Source organism: Rhinopithecus bieti, unplaced genomic scaffold (genome assembly GCF_001698545.2).
Source record: "Rhinopithecus bieti isolate Rb0 unplaced genomic scaffold, ASM169854v2 scaffold_15143, whole genome shotgun sequence".
Classification (NCBI taxonomy): Eukaryota; Metazoa; Chordata; class Mammalia; order Primates; family Cercopithecidae; genus Rhinopithecus; species Rhinopithecus bieti.
Genome location: NW_016808091.1, coordinates 1,695,317 through 1,715,192, shown reverse-complemented (window position 1 = coordinate 1,715,192; position 19,876 = coordinate 1,695,317). Strand labels below are relative to the sequence as shown.

General features: G+C 47.9%; 1 protein-coding gene across 2 annotated transcripts in view; it reads left to right on the top strand.

The window, feature by feature from the left end:
* DRGX (dorsal root ganglia homeobox) overlaps positions 1 to 14,195 on the top strand; it is a 77,545-nt gene extending 63,350 nt beyond the window's left edge. For both annotated transcript variants that reach the window (XM_017885546.1, XM_017885545.1), the window contains one exon: positions 11,987 to 14,195. In XM_017885546.1, the coding sequence (XP_017741035.1) occupies positions 11,987 to 12,252 (266 nt within the window). In that variant the 3' untranslated portion in view covers positions 12,253 to 14,195. The remainder of the gene's footprint in view (positions 1 to 11,986) is intronic.
* The last annotated feature ends 5,681 nt before the right edge of the window (positions 14,196 to 19,876 follow it).

Genomic DNA, 19,876 nt, shown 5'->3' with positions numbered 1-19,876 from the left:
GCTGGAGTGCAGTGGCCGGATCTCGGCTCACTGCAAGCTCCGCCTCCCAGGTTTATGCCATTCTCCTGCCTCAGCCTCCTGAGTAGCTGGGACTACAGGCGCCCGCCACCTCGCCCGGCTAGTTTTTTTGCATTTTTTTTTTTTAGTAGAGACGGGGCTTCAACGTGTTAGCCAGGATGGTCTCGATCTCCTGACCTCGTGATCCGCCCGTCTCGGCCTCCCAAAGGGCTGGGATTACAGGCTTGAGCCACCGCGCCCGGTGGATGAATTATATTGATTCTTTTTTGTAAATGTTAAAACAACTGCACATTCCTGGAATAGACCCAAATTAGATGTGACATGCTATTCTTTTTACATATTACTGAATTTGGTTTGCTAATGTTTTCTTTAGGGTGTTTGCAGCTATGATCATGAGGAGATGGACTTTTTTTTTTTTTTTTCTTATAACCTCCATTCCAGGTTTTGGTATGGTTTTACTTAACTGTGGTTGCCCCAAAGGTTAGTATTATAAAATAGCAACTGTTTTGTTATCTCTCATCATTCTGAGGACTGGCTGGGCTCAACTGGTCAGTTCTTCGGCTGCTTTTCCTTAGGATCTTTTGTGAGGTTGCAGTCAGATGGCAGCTAGGCCTGGTATATACAAGATGGCATTACTTAGGTGTCTGGTGCTTTTACAGAGATGCTGGGAGGCTGAACCTCTCCCTCTTTCTCCACATGGTCTCTCCTATGGTTAGCTTGGGGTGGGGTTGAGTGGTGGTTGGGTACCAAGAGTATAAAGCAGAAGATGCCAGGCCTTCTTAAGGGTCACACCCAGAATGCGTATAGTGTCACTGCTGCTGCATCCTATTAAAGCCAATCGCTGGGCCAGTCCAGACTCAGGCAGAGGGGACTGCATGTGGGCGTGAGTCCTGGGAGGTGTGGTCCATTGAGACTGACTGCAGACACTAACTGCCACAAGTATCAAGGTTATGCTGGCCCCTGCCATGAGTTGGGGTGTTTGTTTTTGATCACCCGTACTTCCAGTTGTGACTATTTACACTTTAAGGGCACTGGTCACATCCAACGCACCTCTGGATCCTTCCACCTACCTCTGCCCCAGCACAGAGTCTGGTGCAGAGTAAAATGTAATGCAGTCTGGGAAAAGAAGGAAAGAATCTTGTGCTGCTCTGGGCCTGAGAGAAGGTCCTCTCTTAGGAGATTCCAAAGATATTGGCACCTGGCTTTGCACTGCTGGCCACCTGCTGGACTCCAGAGATGAGGCTTTCCTGTTCTTCATTCAGCACCCACTGAGTAGCTACACTTTGCCAGACTCTGAACCACAGGTTGAGCACTTAGCAATGAATTAGACCAATGAATTAGACTATCCCTACCCAAAGGGTCTGGCGGTTTCAGGAGGTAGGCTTGGAGAAACAGACAGGTCCACCAAGAATCCCAGTTCAGGTGACAGTCATGTACTCTCATAGAAGCAAACAAGGGCATACAAGGTATGGGGAAGCCCAGAGGAGGGAGGAACTTTCTTCACAGGAAGAAGTCTTTCCAGAGAAGATGCTTAAGCTGTGAGTGGGTGAGAGACCGCAGGCAGAGAGAAACATGAACACAGGGAAGGAACCTGGCAGTGCTGCCTCTTTCTTGACACTGGGTCACCTTGGGGTGGATGCTAGGCTCCTCACCTGTGAAACAAAGACTGTAATGGCCATACCTAATGGTGCCCATGTATCCGGCACATCCAAATCCACCTAAGTGCTTGTAATTGTTGTTAGAGTCAGGATGTTGAGGCCAAAAAGTCACTTGGAATCTGATTAGGGCTTGGGTTTGGATCACCGGGGCAGAGGTTTCTGCTTCCTGCAAGCATTTACTCTCCCATGGGAGGGTCTCCCAGTACCCAGTGCATGGTGACTGGGCTTCGTGGTGTGTGGGCAGCACATGGGGCTCCAGGAAAACAACACAGTCTCCCAGGGCCCTTGGCTCGTTTCTGAGGATACAGGCATTTGGGGAGCAGAGGACTCAAGGGACAGAAGTGGTCATTCCTCATGGGGAAAATGACTAGGTCAACTCTGGCCCCTCCATGCCTAGCTGATGTCAGGAAGACAGGTGGAGAATCCTGGCACTTAAGATTTGTAAGGAATCTCTTTGACAAGCATGTTACCACTGCTTCTGCAGAATATAGTGGGGGAACCTGAGGCCTGGAGAAGAGATAGAACTGTCCAAGGTCACATAGCATGAATGTCAGAGGCACAACAATTCAGGGACCTGGGTGTGCCACCTTCCAGCCCCCTACACCCTGTATTGATTCTGTTCCTTTGACAGGCACCTTCTGTCATCTTCTGACTTGAAAACCTGCAACTCACTTTCCAGAAGCCATTTCCTATGGGTGCTGATGGGTTTGCCCTTCCTGCTAATCAATGGGGCCCTGGAGTGCACAGAGCTGAGCAGAAGGCTCTGGCTGGTGCCAGAGGCAGCAGGAGAAGCAGCCTGCCCATGCCGAGCTCTGGCTGCCACTGAAAGGAGGGAGGGTTGTGTGAATTGGCATCTGACTGCCAGGAACATGTGTCCCTGTGGCTGTTCTGGCTGTGCTGAGGGTCCTTAGATCTGGGGGCCACTGTCATTATTTGTTTGACCCTGCGGAGACATCCAAGCAGAAATAGAACATGTGCACTGGCCCTGAGACTGTGTCAGAACACAAAGCTCTGGTTGGAATGGTCAGGTGAGTTGGCCCCCATCAATGAATGTTTGCTGAGTGCATAAGTAATTGTCGAGACAAAGGCCTTACATGTAATAGGTGAAATTAAGGGACAAGTGGGATTTAGAGCTGATTCCACCAAAACCCCTTCCAAATTAGCCCAGGGATTTTGACATTAATCAGATTGGGTAACTTTGTTAAGAATACAGTTTTTCTTTCCATGGGGTATTGAGGAAGCTTAGAACTCAGGAGATGGCAACTTTGAAGAAATAAAATATGCCAACTCGGTCAAGAAAGATAGATTCTCTCTCCTTTTCTCCCTTCACTAAATATTCACGGAATGTTTACTTTGTACCAAAATGGGACAGTTTTGTTCTGCAATCAGGGCTGTGAGATTGGATGGGGGAGGCACATACATCAAGCTTGGGAGGTGAGGTGTGTACGAAAACAAACACGGCTCATGGTGAAAAGACAGGAAATAAGCCATAAAACAAGAGGAGGAGAAAGTACTTCAGGAGTTCCATTAGGAGAAGACAGTGTGTCCAGGTGTGAATTTGGCCTTGTTTTTTGTTTGATTTTTGGTGACTGCACTTAAACACAGCAGCTAAAAATACGCTTAAATATTGTAGACATCTACCAATATTCCCACTTAAACTCTCCATGTGAGCTATAAGGAAATGGTGTGATGACTCACAGAATGTTTATCAGTTCATTTATTTTACTATAAAGTGAAAAGAAGTGAACTATGCTGTTTACACTAGATGTCTCATAAATCCATGCATTCATTTTCTGTTCAACTCTTGTTACCCTAACCTGAATGTTCAACAGGAAAACGGGGTGTGAGAGCTCTCCTTGTCACCAGCATTGGAGTCCACATACCTTTATGATGAAAATGTGCTATTGGCAGAGACGAGACAGAGCTAACTTAATTTTTCCTGTCAGTCTTGGTAGTAGATCAATTAAACTGCCAAGGAGATCAAATATTTCAGACTGTATTTATTACATTAAGTATTTATATTCAGACCAAACCTTTAAAGCATGATGTCATATAGGAATGGAGGCCGATTAGATCAATTCAGCAGAATTTGCTGTAAGTTAATGGAAATCAAATTGTGTGTTTTAATTTAGTGTCCAGGAGGTAGTAGCATGTTCTCAGACTGCATTTAAGGACCAGAGGGCTCTTGCATAGACTTTTGTGATGGCACAAGTCTGCCAGGGGGAGGGAGGGAGTCATGGCCTTTTAGGGGTTTCATGGGGTGGGGGTGGGCAGGAAGGGACTCACTGACTTTGGTCCACACAAATGAGAGGGGAGATGAATAGAAGGTTGCTGGTGAATCTCGTGGCACACCCTCAGCCCTGTGTTTGCTGTCAATACCCTGAGTGCAGACGGATGCCATTAGTCATCTTGGAGTCTTCACTGGGTGGTGAAGACATGGTCTTTATCCCTTAGCAACCTATGGGGGACTCTGTGCTGAAGGAGAACATCTGTCACCATCTCTGAATGAGAGAAGACAGGAAATCACAAACCCCAAGGAGATTACTCCTTCTATGAGAGTAATACCTGGTCAGTTTAGAAAGAGCAAAACTTACAATAAAACACAAATAAAAAAATTCATAGCCTCAACACCCAGAACCAGATACTGTGAATATTTTGGTATTGGAACATTTTAAGATGTCACTTATGAATATATATATATATATATCTAATAAACATATATTTAATAACTTACAAATTAAAAGTTTAAATTAAGAATTGAAATTTATACATTTTTCTATTTCTAAGTAAATTTATATTTACATACATATACCTATGATGCTAGATTGATGTGGTCTATGGCTATACATATATATATGTACACTATGTGCATATATGTGTGTTAGTATATGTGGATATGGATCATCTTAGTCGGTTTGGGCTGCTATAACTAAATATCATAAACCCAGGGGCTTATAAACAATGGAAATTTATTTCTCACAGTTCTGGAGGCTGGGAAGTCTAAGATCAAGGTGCTGGCAGACTCAGTGTCTTGTGAGGGCACTGGATTCATAGATGGTGTCTTGTTGCTGTGTCCTTGTATAGTGGAAGAGGAAGAGACAGGGCGACCCTCTGGGGTCTCTTATGTAAGGACATTAGTCCCTGAGAGATCTATACTCATGACTTAATCATCTTCCAAAAGCCCCACCTCCCAAACCTTGGGGTTTAGGATTTCAACATATGAATTTTGGGGTGGGGGGACATCAACATTCAGTCTATCACATGTGTATGTATTATACACATGCATATGTATTCCAAAATGTATGCATGTTGACTTATTGATGACTTGTTGTTTATTTACTGCTCCTTTACTGATTCTTTAAATGTCTTATTTCATTAGTATCTTTTTCATGGTACTAAATATCCTCCTTTAACATAATTTGTCATAGTTCTAGTGTGTTCTATATGGGTATAACTTATTCAGCTAGTTCCCTATTATTGGACGATTGGTAGATTCATGTTTTTTGTTGTTGTTATATGCACACAAGTATGACTTCCTTAGTAGCTAATTCAATTTTTAGCCCATTAATACTAGCTTAAACTTTTTTATTTAAATTTTTATCTTTAAAAAATATTATTTGCTTATCTTCTCTTTATTGTTCCAATTTTAGTGTATGCGCTGCTGAAGTGAGCACGTGATAGCTTTTGACAAATTAAAAAAAACAAAACAAAAGTACTCTTCTATTCCCTTCTAGAGCCCCATGTGTAGAAATCAAGTAATGAAGAAGGGGGTTTTGAAAGTTTGTTTGGCTCACTCTTCAAAATTCTCTTGGCAGTATAAATTACTTTTTGGCCAGATGGGAAGATTTCACTGAGGAACAAATACAGCTGTGAAAAGGCGTACGGCTTGTGCCAAAGGCAGGGTAGGCACGCAGTGCCGGTGAGCGCAGTCACTGCACATACCCTATGTGCACGTATGTAGTGTTACGTGTGTGTGCATGAGTATGGTTGCAGGTCTCGTGTCCATCGTGGCGTCCTCTGGGGGATACTCGGGACAACTTGGGTTCTTCAGCTGGTCATGGAATTGAACCAGAAATTGGAATAAGCTGTGGATTGTGACTTAGAATTGTCCTTTCATTTGTATGGGGTTGAGGAAATAATTGTTTGAGGATTAAGTACCAGTTGCTTTATAGGATTTATCACCAAAGTAGGTGTGCTAAGGCGCAGAAGCTGAAGCTTGAGTGGATGAAGGCGGGTCCTGTGTCTGGTTAACAGTGGGGTCAGGGGTCAGACTTCTTCCGACCACCTTCTTCTGACCACCTTCTTCTGACCACCTTCTTCTTTTCATCACCTTCTTCTGCCCTACACAGATGCACTGGGCTTTCTGGCCCCAGAGACGTCCTATTGCCACTTGTTTATAGGGTTTCCATAATGATGACTTGGTTTTAGGGTAGACTTTTTCTAAGTGTGTTTGTCACTTTATGATGTAATAAAGAGGCAGAGTCTAGCTCCTCTCATGACCAACTCAGTGGCCCCATGACTAATAGTCACAGGCTTGGTGCAGTTTTCAAAGCCCTGTCAAACATCATACCTTGAGACCCACAGTGGCCACTGCGATGACTTTGGGCCATCCCAGGATTCTGCTCTGCTTGCCTCTGTGCAAATGGCTCCAGTTTATTGTGCATTTGGAGGGTTTTTGGCTGTTTTATAACATTTTGTCTCTTTTCTCAGTATTAAGCATCAATGGGTCTGCCACTAGTAGCCACATTTCTTTCCAGTTTGTGGCAGTCTTGGAAATCATACAACTTATGTTAGAAATAGAAATGCACTTTGCACATAGGAGAATCTTTAAGCATTTGGTGAAGGTCCTAGTAGCTGGGACTACAGCAGTGTGCTACCACACCCGGCTTTTTTTTTTTTTTTTTTTTAGATGGAGTCTCATTCTGTTGTCCGGGCTGGAGTACAGTGGCATGATCTCAGTTCACTGCAACCTCCACCTCCTGGGTTCAAGCAATTCCCCTGCCTTAGCCTCCAGAGCACCTGGGATTACAGGCACACACCATCATGCCTGGCTAATTTTTGTATTTTCAGTGGAGATGGGGTTTCGCCATGTTGGCCAGGCTGGTCTTGAACTTCTGAACTCAGGTGATCCACCTGCCTTGGCCTTCCAAAGTGCTGGGATTACAGGCATCTGCCACCACACCTGGCTAATTTTTTTGTATATTTTGTAGAGACAGGGTTTTGCTATGTTGCCCAGGCTGGTCTCAAACTCCTGGGCTCAAGTGATCCACCTGCCTCAGCCTCCCAAAGTGCTGGGATTACAGGTGCGAGCCACTGTACCCGGCCTCTACTTGAGCACATGTTTCATGGCCAAAGTGCGTGAGCTTTGGGTCTGGATTTTTACTCAGTAACTATTTACTAATGAATCACCCTGGGAACTAAATATCCTCCTTTAACATAATTTGTCATAGTCGCAGTGTGTTCTATATGGAGGATGAAGCTCCATCATGTTATTTCAAGTTCTCAAAAGTGTACAGGGTCCATGAAGTTGTTTGTGCAGGCATCATATTGGTACTGTCAGATCACTGAGAAATCAAAATCATTTTTTTCCTTTGCAAAAAATGGCTATAGAATTCAAGGGAGATGCTGGTTGTTGGACAATTTAAGTTAACATGTGTATGTGCCCAGATCACTGTATTTCCTATCCCCTCAACTGCTTTTCTCTTTAGGGTGATGACAGAAGTGTCTGTTGATGGGAGACATAAGGCAGGGTGTGACCATCACACAAGATAGAAGGACTTTACCTTTCCTTTTTCTGCAGGTTCTGCCTCTGTTAAGGCAACCCACAACCCTGTGGGATGGCCGTGAAGTTACTGTGAAGTCGTATTGACCACACATGATTGATCACTGAGCCATGTCTCCTTTGTGCAGATGGATCCTTGGATGCAGATTATAGACTTTATACTTTTCCTTGTTAACCATCTCACCAGATTTGTCCCCTGTTTGCTTTTAATCTTGTTTCTTACACAGTGGCCTCTTTCAATCTTGTCCATACCTCTGTCTTGGATCCACACATCTTCCCAGTTCTCATTCAGGTATGGGCAAGTTCAGGGGAAGCCCCTTTGGCAGCCTCTGAGGACTTCCCTTCAGATGGCCAGGGCTCATTTGCCACATTCCTGGGTGTGGCTGTTACTGTGTTTTTGTGTCCACCTGCAGGCTTCCGCCCCCTTTGACGGACGCTTTAGCTGCAGTTCAGGCTTGGGGTGCAGATGAAGAAAGGGTGCAGATGAGGAAAGGGAGTGATGGCACGTGTCGGGCTGTGTGCCCAAGGCTCTTTTTTTTTTTCTTTGAGAAGGAGTCTCACTCTTTCACCCAGACTGGAGTGCAGTGGCACGATCTTGGCTCACCGCAACCTCCGCCTCCTGGGTTCAAGCAATTCTCCTGTCTCAGCCTCCGGAGTAGCTGGGACTACAAGTGCATGCCACCACATCCGGCTAATTTTTGTATTAGTAGAGACGGGGTTTCACCATATTGGTCAGGCTGGTCTCGAACTCATGACCACAGGTGATCCACTCTCCTAGGCCTCCCAAAGTGCTGGTTTTACAGGTGTGAGCCACTGTGCTGGGCCCCAAGACTCTTGTTGGTCAGTGCGCACCTATCGGAGTCAGCTGCCTGCTGAGGAATTCCACTCCCCCCTGCCCCTGCCACCAATGGTCAGGAACTGGAGGGATGTGTGAAAACTCTGCAAAGCTTCCTTAGGCAAAGGCCCAGTGAGTGCAGTCGGTTGAGAGTGCCAGCCCCATGGACATGGGACTGGGTGTGGCTGGGTGAGTGTTTGGCAGCTGGAGGGGCTTTGGAGATTCTTGCTCACTGAAGGAGTAAAAACAGACCTGGCTACCCTGTGCACACTTCACCTTCCTGGATCACTTTGCCCTCAACTCACCTCTGGCCAAAAAACAAACAAACAAAACTATCTTATTTTCTTTTGATTATGGTAAAATACGCTAACATAAAATTTACCATCTTAACCATTTTTAAGTGTGTGACTCAGTTGTATTAAGCACATTCCTGTTGATGTGCAGCCAATCTCCTGAACCCTTCATCTTGCAAACTTCCCACTTCCCCCATCTTCCCACTTCCCCTCCCCCGCCCCAGGTCTGTGTCATTCTACTTCTGTCTCTGGGAATTGGAGTACTCTGGGGACCTCACAGAAGAGGACTTCTGCAGGATTTTTTCTTTTAGTGACTGGCTTATTTCACTTAGCATAATTTCTTCAAGGTTGACCCCTGTTGGAGCCAGTGTCAAAATTCCCTTCCTTTTGAGTCATATTCCAAGGTATGTACAGTCCTTAACGTTTTTTTAACTACAGGGTCCTTGGCTTCACTTGGTCCTCAGTTTCCCATCAATCCAGTGCTGTGTGTGTATGTGCGTAGGGGGTGAGCTAGGCACACATAGACTCTTTACCCTGCTGCAGCCTTGGTTCTGTGAGTTAATTTATTCCTCTTAACTTCTAAGTTTGGGTTTTGAGGGCCAGCAGTATAGTTACGGGTGGCTTTCTTGGGGTCCGCTGCAGGTGTGACCTAGCGGCTGTAAGCTATGGCTCCAGGGGAAGGAGGTTCTGTCACTTATACGTCTGGTACATGGCTAGATTTCCCACTGAGTTACAGAACATTGAACTCACCATTGATGCTTACATTGAAGCAAGGCCTTGGCTGGGTTAATACCAGCCTGAGATGGATTGAGCCCATCTTTCTCATCTGGCCTGACCCAGGACCGGCTACCCAGGGCTAAGCCTGAGGACGGTGGCCCCTTCCAGGTCCTTGAGAGCCTATAGCCCTAACCAATCTCTGCTCTCAGATGTGCCTGCTGGGTCTGTCTTCGATCTTCCTTCTTTTTAACATTCATTTAAAATTAACATTATGTTTCTAAACTTAAATTCATTTTCACTGTAGAAAAACAAAAAAAATTCTAAATAGACATAGAGAGGAAAATACAAATCTACAGCATACCCGCTCCAAGGGGGACCACCATTCTTAATAACTTGGTGTCTTCACACCTTAGGTGCTCCTCACCAATGAGTGCCCTTGGGCAGGGAGACTTGGAGGAAGACAAGGGCCCCTGGGGGTGGGTTCTAACCATCAGGAAGGCCTGAGACTCATAGAAGGCATTGTTCCCAGCAAAAGCTGTCATTCCCTCTAACAGTCTCTCAGTGACTGGTGTCAGGGTGTGGCTATGCCTGTGTAAGAGCCCCTAGGGGAAGTGGAGCAGCCAGGCCCTAGGGTTTGACTAAACACATGACAGGCTGGAGGCCAGTGGGCCTGCAGGGCAGTGGGGCTGGTCCTAGAGCTCCCTTGCACACTCTGCATGTGTGCTGCCTCACACTCATTTTGGTATCTGCTGCCTACTGGATCAGCCCCTCAGTCAAACTTGAGGCAGGAGGTGAAGCTGCATTTAAACCTCCCATTATGATACAGGAGAGGGAAAGGTCACCAGGAGGTTCTGGTCCCTTCTGTACAATAAACTGCAAATTTGGAGACTCAGTTTCCTTACCTGGACAGGGGGATGAGCCACGCCTACAGTATGGGTGACCATAATGTGATAAGAGGAGCAGTGGGTGGTAAAGGTGAGCTTCCCTTTGTCTCTCAGCGGCTTGGCAAGGAAGAGGAGGATTCGTGAATGTGCTTGAGGGGAGCAGAAGGTACCCTGGCTTTGGCATTAGGAATGCTGTCTTGGGAAGGGAGGGTGGGGACGTCCCAGCTGCTGGAAAAGCTGGTGCAGCTGCAGCTGCCCCTGAGGTTGATCTCTAAAAGTGGATGCCGGGCCTGAGTGGCCTTCCAGGCTCCAGAGAGCATAGGCATTTGTCTCACGATTACTGCCCCTTGGTGGTTCGAGGAAGGACTCCAGAGCATGCTTAGAAAGGCAGGACAGCAGCTCAAGGCTCACTCGCAGCCTGTGGACATGTCCAGGACTGCAAGGGAGGTGGGACACAAGGGTGCTGACCTTGGTGCTGACCTTGCTGCAGACCTCAGCCTTGGCTGGGACCACATGAAGAAATTCCATCTTCTCCATGTTTTCCATTATCACCAGCCCAGAGGCAACACATGGGTGAGAAAGATTGACCTGGGCTTGAACCCACACTAAGCACTTTCCAAATTGGTTCCCTCTGAGGTTCTCAAACCTCAGTTCACGACACCCCCTGGACCATAAGCAATATATAACAGTTAACAGTTCTGTTAATTCAATGGTTAGGTCCAAGCAGCTCACTAAGTATGTCCTGACAACTTAGTAGCTATTTGAAAAATAATACTTATAAAATGAAAGAAAATAATGTTTTCTTTTCTTTTCTTTTATTATTATTGTTTTTAGAGACAGGGACTTGCTCTGTTGCCCAGGCTAGAGTGCACCGATGCAATCATGGCTCACTGCACCCTTGAACTCCTGGGCTCAAGTGATCTTCCTGCCTCAGCCTCCCGAATAGCTAGGACTATCGGCACATATGACTGTGCTTGGTTAATTTATTTTTTATTTTTATTTTGTAGCGATAGAGTCTCACTATGTTGCCCATGCTGGTCTTGAACTCTTGGGCTTAAGTGATCCTCCTACCTCAGACTCCCAAACTGTTGGGATTATAGGTGTGAGCCACTGCACCTGACTGCTTTCATTTTTAAATAGCCACTATTCCTTTCTAAGGGGCTTATATGCCTTATAAGCTTTGTACAGCTTCTCTAATCTTGGAATTCTTTTAGACTCTGCCACCCACATTTTATATTCCAATGTGGAATTTTGTGTGGTACTTGCAAAATCCAGCTTCACAAAGCGATAACATTCTTGACAGGAATGCAGCAGGATCTCGTGGTTAAGCCAGGAACTGCCTGCAGCCAGCAGCTTGCCTGGCACCTGACACGTGTGGCTGGGTTTCCCTCCATTTAAGGTATCCCCCAGTACCCCAGTGAGTTCTTAGGGGTGCTTGACACAGTTTGGGAATGTGGAATGACTTAATGGGATCCTCCTTATAATCCTGCGATGTAGGTATTACCCCATTTTACAGAAGTAGAGACTGAAGCTCAGAGAAGCCAAGATATTGGCCTAAGGCCACACAGCTCCTTGGCAAGGGAGCCAGGACTGACCGGGTGTCCCTGATGCTCTGACAAACCTTTGAACGATTAACTAGGTCCCTTTGAGGTTCTGAGCACTTGTCCTTCTCCCTTTAGTATCTGGCGCCAGAGGGAATCAATCTTTCTGTCCTTCAGAACTCAGACCGTTCCCTGTCACCCAGCCCTGAGAGGCAGAAAGTAGACAGTGATGGGAGCCTGTTGTTTTTCCTTTTCCAGGGGGCCCACTGTGCTCTTGCTGCGTCCCAGACCCCATGGGACTCTCTTTCCTTCCCACCTACGGCTGCCAGAGTAACCGCACGGCCAGCGTGGCCGCCCTGCGCATGAAAGCCCGTGAGCACTCAGAAGCCGTCCTGCAGTCAGCCAACCTCCTGCCTTCCACCAGCAGCAGCCCCGGCCCTGTCGCCAAGCCGGCGCCCCCAGATGGCAGCCAGGACAAGATCTCTCCCACCAAGGAACAGAGCGAGGCAGAGAAGAGTGTATGAGGGTCTACAGTGCCCTGTCTGGCGTGCCCTCCTCCCGCCCCTGCTTCTCCCAGCCTCAGACCCTACAGAAAACTCTCCAAATAGCAAGGAGAAGCCTGCAGCCCCAGGGCCTCTGCATGGACCCAGGACGGGCAAGTGAGACCCACAGCTGGGTCTCACCTGGAGGGTCCCTCTGGAGTCCCACCAGCGCAGCTGTATTGTGGTGGCTTCTTTGGCAACAGATCCCGATGGCACTTGGTGGCAGCAGAGCCCTCTCTGTGAGGAGCCTCCCTGGGATTTCCATCCAGGCCCAGAGTCTCAGAGGGAGGTAGATTCCTCATCCATTACCCTTCCTATTTCCCCCCTGGGCTGCCTTTGAAGGTCTTGTCAACCCCAGGAACTGTGGCATGGGCTGAAGTTTCATGATAAGAAAAGGGCCTGTCCCCCTTACATTGTTTGATAACTGGGGAACCGGTGGAATCCCAAGCGGCTCTTGCTCCCCTGGGCCAAGACAAGCAGTAGTGCCCTTTCTCTTGTTGGAGAATATTGGTTGTGGGCTTGGTTAGAAAGTGAGAAGATGTAGCGTAGGGAGGGGCCAACACGACACAGCCTGTCCCAGAGGTCCACGGTGGCTCTGACCCAGGAGATTTCACTGGCACATCTGGCCAGGGGTACTGGGCTAATCACCCAGACCATCTGCTCCATGAACTGGGGTCTGCCGTCTTGACACTGTGGGTGTGGAACCAGTGTGGCCCCGGTACCTGAAGCACTCACCTGCAAGCCCTTCCTCTCTCCCAAATAGACCTGTGGGTTAATGGGAAGTGAAGCAACTGAAAAGCAGCTCTTTGGTCCAGGGGGCCTAAGGGCCCTTGGAGAGGGAAGAAGCCCTTCAGGAACGCCTCTGAAATAATTGCGCATATGGATGAACTACCTTTCCCCAGGTACCTGGCATGTAGAGGGGGCTCTTCAGTGCTGGTGTTTTTTACTGAGGGAAAAAAAGTAGGAAAGGAGACAGGAACGGCGTATGTGCAGAAATGGAGCATGGGGAAGACAGCTTTCTCATGGTGTGCAGAGCATTAATTCCAAAGGGCCAAATTTCACAGAGATTTCTGTTTTGGTCTAGTGTGGCTGTTTTCTCTGGTGTGGATGGGACCTGGAGGAGATCCAAGGGGAACGTGCAATAGCATAAGCTCTGCCGCTTTCTGGCAGGGGCGCCCAGCACCTGAAAGGTTGCAGTCTTTGGTGGCTTTTGCTGATGGTGTTTCCATGCGGATAGTTATTGCCTTCATGATGGTTATTTTGGTTTCAGTTATTATCATCGAAAGATTCTACTTTCACATTTCCTGTTCCCTTTTACCTTCCCCACTCCATGACCCCAAATAATACTCCTGAGTGTATCATGCCTCGTCTATGATCACCATGAAGCATTTGATAAAACACACTGTCTCCTTTAAAGAAAAAAAAAATCAAATCCTTCTTCCTGCTGTATTTTGCTTGTTGAGTATAAAGATGAAACGATTTGCCAAAAAGCGGCAAAGTTGCTTCCGTTTCCCTGTAATTACGAATGTTTGGTTGAAGGATGTGAGCTCAAGCCCTTATGTACACTAACTCTTCAATCTAATTGTTTGATTAAACTCGTATTTCCTCCAGAAAGGTACATAAATAAGTGAACTGTTGAGCAAATTAAGAATACTTAACAGCATTGCATCTGAAAAGTAGTTATGCTGATTAAATTTTGTGTCCTTGAGGACTTTCAGGAAATTACTTTTGATCGTCAATAACACAATTAAGTAAACTACACACACATTAGCATGAATAATTGATAAGAAATTATGTATTACCACGAAGCACTGATTTAATAATTCATGATGCGACACTCTAGTGACTGTGCAAAACTGGATCATATCGAAAAGTCTGCCTGATGTTACTGAAAGAAAGGAAAAAAAAAGGAGCACCAAACCTCTGCAGAGATATCGAGTACTTAGTTTTGTTGTACAAAGGCAAAAAGTAACGATGCATGATGTAGTTTCTGTTTGTTTAAATACCCAAATAAATTTAGAGGAGTTAAAAGAAAGACCGAAAAAGCTCAGGTCCTCTCTTTGTTCCTCCCAGCCCTGAGGCTACAGGGCTGGGTGGAGTCTGCGCTCTTCAATCTTCCACTTTGGCCAATGTGCAAATGGAAACCTGGAAACTTCCAGGAGGAGGGCATTGAGGCCTTGGCTCAGGAACCTTTTAGTGGATGCTGGGACAAGATAGGGTCCTCTGTGCAGATCAGAGTCCTCCCCAAGTCATTGACAAGCACTGTCTTGCAGGGTCATTCTTCCTGGAGCCCCCCGTAGGTTGCCCTGTCTGCAGGAGTTCATCACGTGACTGTAAAAGGCAGCTGGGCTTCAGTGTGGGAAGGAGGCTGGGGCCCCAGGGATTGATTGATTAATTAATTATTATTATTCATTTATTAGTTGAGGCACAATGAAGTCCATTCCTTAACGCATTCTAGGTTAGGGTAGAAACCACTGAAGTTGTGACTGTGACTGGGGCAGCAGCCTGGCCTTGTTGGGGATGACAGCCTGCCCAGAGGAGGAGCAACTGTGGCATGGCAGGGAGTCAGGGCAGGCATCCCTGGCATAGGACTTGGGGGACTTGGGGGCTCCTCCTCCATTTCTCGGTGGGTGCCCAGTGTCTGATCTCTCAGTTGGGTAGAAAGAACTTCCTTTGAGTCTGCCACTGTCTCATTTCCTGGAAACTTTACATAGGTTAGCATATTTAATTCCAATGATGAACCCACAATGTAAGTCCTACTATTCCCGTTTCACAGTTAAGGAAACCGAGGCACAGTTAGATCGGACAACTTCTGTGAAGCTACATAGTTGATAGCCTTTGATAGGAAGAGGGAAAGCTCGACTTCATTGGCTGTCACACAGAGAGTGGTTAATAAATGACTTGATGAGATCAGCTGGGCTCAGTCTTCAAGGCCAGGAGCACCATGGAGGCATATGAGGACCCATTGGTCCCAGCAGGTTTCACAGATGGTGAGTCATGGTTTGCCTTTGCTCACTGTCTTTTGGGTTCTGTCCTGGGTGGGCCTGTGGGAGGGGAGGATGAACCACCCCAGCACCCTGTCAGATGTCTCCCTCCCCTGGGTCCCGCCTGGCTGGGGCAGGGGCCAGCCTGCCCCCGTTTTATCTGCACCTGGCCTTCAGGTGTGTGCCTGTCTAAGAGCAGGCCCAGCAACAATCCCTGAACTCAGTGGTGACCAGAGCTTCTGGGCCCCTCCAATGGATATAGCAAGACAGGACACCAAGAAGGTGCCTGAGACTCAACCAGTCCACTTAATGGAAACTCTCTTTCTTCCTAATTTTCTGGCTTCACCAGAAAAAGTGAAGCCTTTACAAATTCAGAGCTTGGTTGAAGTTGGTTAAGAGCATGTTTCCCTTGTTCAGAATCCTAGCCCTAAGGGCTGTGTGACTCTGGGTGAGTCACCTAACCTCTCTGTGCTTCAGTCATCTCCTACGTAATAATGGCACCAGCCTCCCGGGGCTCTTTGGAGATTAAATGAATGGATAGCTACATGGTGCCTGGCATGGATGAACTGCAGTATAAAAGCCAGCTCTTGTTCCACCAAGCCTCACACATGTCAAAGGCTTGAAGACCTTTTTCAGGTGAAAACCTCACTTTCTCAAGAAGGAAACGATGGAATGGCTCTCAGCTGCGCCTGAGCCGACAGAGGGAGTTGAGGGAGTCGGGATTGCCACACCCTTCCCTGAGCAAATTGTGTGGGCTGTAGGAGGGGTTGATTTTCAAGAGGATGCGTGTGCCCAGGCACTTGAGCTTGGAAGGGAATCTGCGGTGCCCAGAGGCAGGGGTGGGCATGAAGGCTGGGGTAGGGGGAATGTCTCAGAGAGAGCTCTTCTAGTGGCAAGTACTGGGAAGCACTGAAACCAGTTTATGTCAAAAAGTGCCTTTAGGAGGAGGATACCAAGTGATCTCATGGAACTCAGGATGGCTGAGACTCTAGTCCTGGGACCCCAGTGAGACAGGTACCAAGAAGTAGGGGGTTGTCAGGAACCTCCTTCATTTTCCCCTGCAGCGCGGCCTTCTCTGCTGTCTCACAGCCATCAGCCAGGCAGGGATCGCTGTGGCTTTCCAGCCTCAGCCACACCCCTTGGGGACTTGAGCCAGCAGACCCCTCTGGTCTCATCAGGAGTGGTCAATCATGGCCACTCTGGCCCTGCCCTGCCCTGGGGAGTGGACATGGCTCTAAGTCTCTGGGCTGGGGATCTGGGCCGACACCTAGCATATACCCCCATCAGCCCCACGGGGATGGCACCAGAGGCAGAGAAGGGCGCAGATGTGGAAAACACAGTCCCTGCTGAGGCAAGTTAAACCAAAGGATGATAGGTTTCCCTGAGACAGGGACTGTAAGGGCTTATATTTTTATTATTTTTAAATGATAATGCAGCTTCATTCTGGGCTCCACTCGTGAACACTGTCAACCTACTTTACAGAATTCCACATTTGGCTATTTTTCTCATCAAGACTTGGCCAAATACCTTCTACAGCAGCTCCAACAAACTCTTGTAGGAACAAAGCGTGTGCCCGCCGCACCCAGGAAGCTCAAAGGCCCTAGGGCTGTGGAACACTCAGCTGTCCCTTTGAGCCGTTCTCAGCTGCCCGCTTGTGTCCAGATCACACTTCCAATGACAACAAAGCCCTGGACTCCGAATTTGGACACCCTTGGCCCCAGCACCACCAACTGCTGTCTGAGGGGAATGACATAATTAGTGTCGGACCGGCAGGTGCTTGGGGCCTGCAGTCCTTGAGGCCAAGAGCAGTGGCCCCAACCTTCCTCCCAGCCTGAGCTGTTCTGGCAGAGCCGGGTCCCCGGCTCTCAGTCCCAAAGCAGGAGGCAGGGTAATGGGTTTGGATAAACCACAATCCATCCCCCAGCCCCCAGGAAGAGCATTTTAGAGAAGGTGGTTGCCTCTGCCCAGATATGGACTTTTCAGCTGCCTCTTTCTGAGCCACCTCAAGGCAAAGCGAGGCATCTTGGTGGAAAGCAGCTTTGACTGGTGCCCCGGAAGTGCCTAGGGCCTCTCCTACCCAGGTGCCCTGGAAGCGCCTAGGGCCTGTCCTGCACCCTGCTGGAGGGACCAAGGAGACTGGCCTGGGAGCCCAGCCTGTGCTTGCTGCTCCTGCCTGCCATCTGCTCACCGGCCTCTTAACTGACGGCAGAGCTCCTGCTGGGCAAAGCTGCTTCTTGTCAGAGCCTGGCTGTGTGCAGGATGGGCCATTGCCCTTTAGCACACCTCCTTAGGTCCTGGGCACCACCCCCTCCCTCTTGCTGGGTGCATTGTCAGACAACCCTGGAGTTGTGGCTGCCTCACCCTGGCCTGGTTCAGCTGGGTGCACCAGATGCCACAGCAACCCCTGTCTTGGGACCTCTGCTATGGCTGGGAGAGGAGGCTTGCCAGCTGTTGGAGGGCTGCCAACCCTGCCTGGGCTGCACAGCGGTGGGGGGTTGAGTGGGAGAGGGCACTCATCCATCCTGAGCCAGGGTCTAGAGAGCAAAGGAGGATGGTGCAGGAGGAAATTACCCAAGCTGGTGGCCCACCAGGTCAAGAGCTGCCTGGCAGCTGCCAAGGGGGCAAGGCATTCCTTGCAGTCTCTGGTGGCCTCATTCCTCCACTCAGCAGAGAGAAGCAGCCCTTGCCCTTGCCCTGGCCCTGGAGACCCTCCTCTGAGGTGGAGTTCCCCATGCATGGTAACACTTCAGCAGGGTTACCGCTGCCTGGGGCGGAGGAAGCATCACAGGCCTGGGAATCAGCGGCCTGACATTCCTAGCTATGTGACCGTGGGCAAGCCATTTAACCTCTCTGTGCCTCATTTCTTTATCTGTGTCATGGAAAGAATCATCCTAATTTTGAGTACAGAGGGTTATTGTGAGGAGTCAAGGAAATGATGCATGTGAAGGCAGTTTTTGAACCACTCTCAGGAGAACAAGGTCATTGGCAGCACATGATGCTGTCTGAAGCCGCCTCCTGCTGCATCAGTGTGGCCTGGCAAAATGCAATCTAAGAGCAGAGAGGAGGCAGCGCCAGGAAGTGAATTGTGTGGACTCTCCCCAGGGCTTTGCCTGCCTCAAGGCCCCTCCTCCTCCCAAGGTCTGGATGGGGCAGCGAGAGGGAGCTAAGTGATTGTGTAATGGCCACATCTGTCAGCACTGGCCAAATGTTTTTTTCAGGAGTCAGGGAGCTAATGGCCCTGCAGCCGGGAGAGAGTTTCTCCTAAGTGGAGCACTTTACCCGGGAACATAAGAGCAGCATGGCCTCAGGCCACAGGGACCCAGAGAACAGCTGCTCTGCTGCAGACTTGAATTAGTGCCCTTTCCCCACTGGCTTCCCTCACACCTGCTGCCAGAGGCCAGCCTGCAGGTGGCAGTCTGAGTGGTGGTGGTGGGGAGCGACGGCAGCCCAGTGGGGGTGTCACCAGACCCAGCCTTGAGTCCAGGATCCCACACAACCCACCTAAGCAAATCTCCTGCCCTCTCCAAGCCTCAGTTTCCTCATCTGTAAAATGGGGGCAGTGAGGATTAGGTGGGATGAGACAGTGAGGGGCACTGTGGCCAGCACTCAGTGAGGTTGCTGCTGCAGAGGAGGGTGTGAGCTGTCCTGAACAGTGGCGAGCGGCTTCAAACTGAGGGAACTGGAGAAGAATCCTCTGGGCAGAGAGAAGCCTTGTAAGTGAGAGGGATGCAGAATTCCAGCGACTCTGGGTCACTGAGCATGTTGTGCTCCTGTTTTCACCAGGAGTGCACCTGGGATGATGTGAAAGTCCTGTGTACAGAAGTCCAACAAGACCTTACACATGGTAAAGTGGCTTCTGTCTCCAAGGAGCTACAGAATATCACAAATTCTCCAACTATCGGATACATATTTTAATTTTTAATTTTTTAGAGTCAGGAAATAGTGGTACATATTTATAGGGTAAATGTGATATTTTAACACAAAAATATAATGTGTAATGATCAAATCAGGAATATCCATCACCCCAAATCAACTATTCTTTCTTTGTGTTGAGAACATTCCAAATCCATTCCTCAAGTTATTTTGAAATATACAATAAATTGTTGTCAATGATAGCTACCGTATTGTGCTACCAAACACTAGCTCTTACCTCTACCATCTAACTGTATTGTTGTACCCATTAACTAATCTCTCTTAATCCTGCCATCCTCACCACCCTTCTAAGCCTCTGGTAACCTTCATTGTACTCTCTACCTCCATGAGATCAATTTTTTTTTTTTAGCTCCCACATAAGAGATAATATGCAATATTTACCTTTCTGTGTCTGGCATGTTTAACTTGACATAATGTTCCCCAGTTCCATCCATGTTGATGCAAACAATAGAATTTCATTCTTTTTTATGACTGAATATTATTCCCTTGTGTACATATACCATGTTTCCTTTATCCATTCATCTGTTGATGGACATCAACAGTTGATATCCATCAAGTTGACTTCATATCTTGGCTATTGTGAATAGTGTTGCAATAAACACGGGAGGACAGATGTCTTTTTTCAATACACTGATGTTTTTTCTTTTGGATATATACCTAGTAGTGAAACTGCTGGATCATATGGTAGC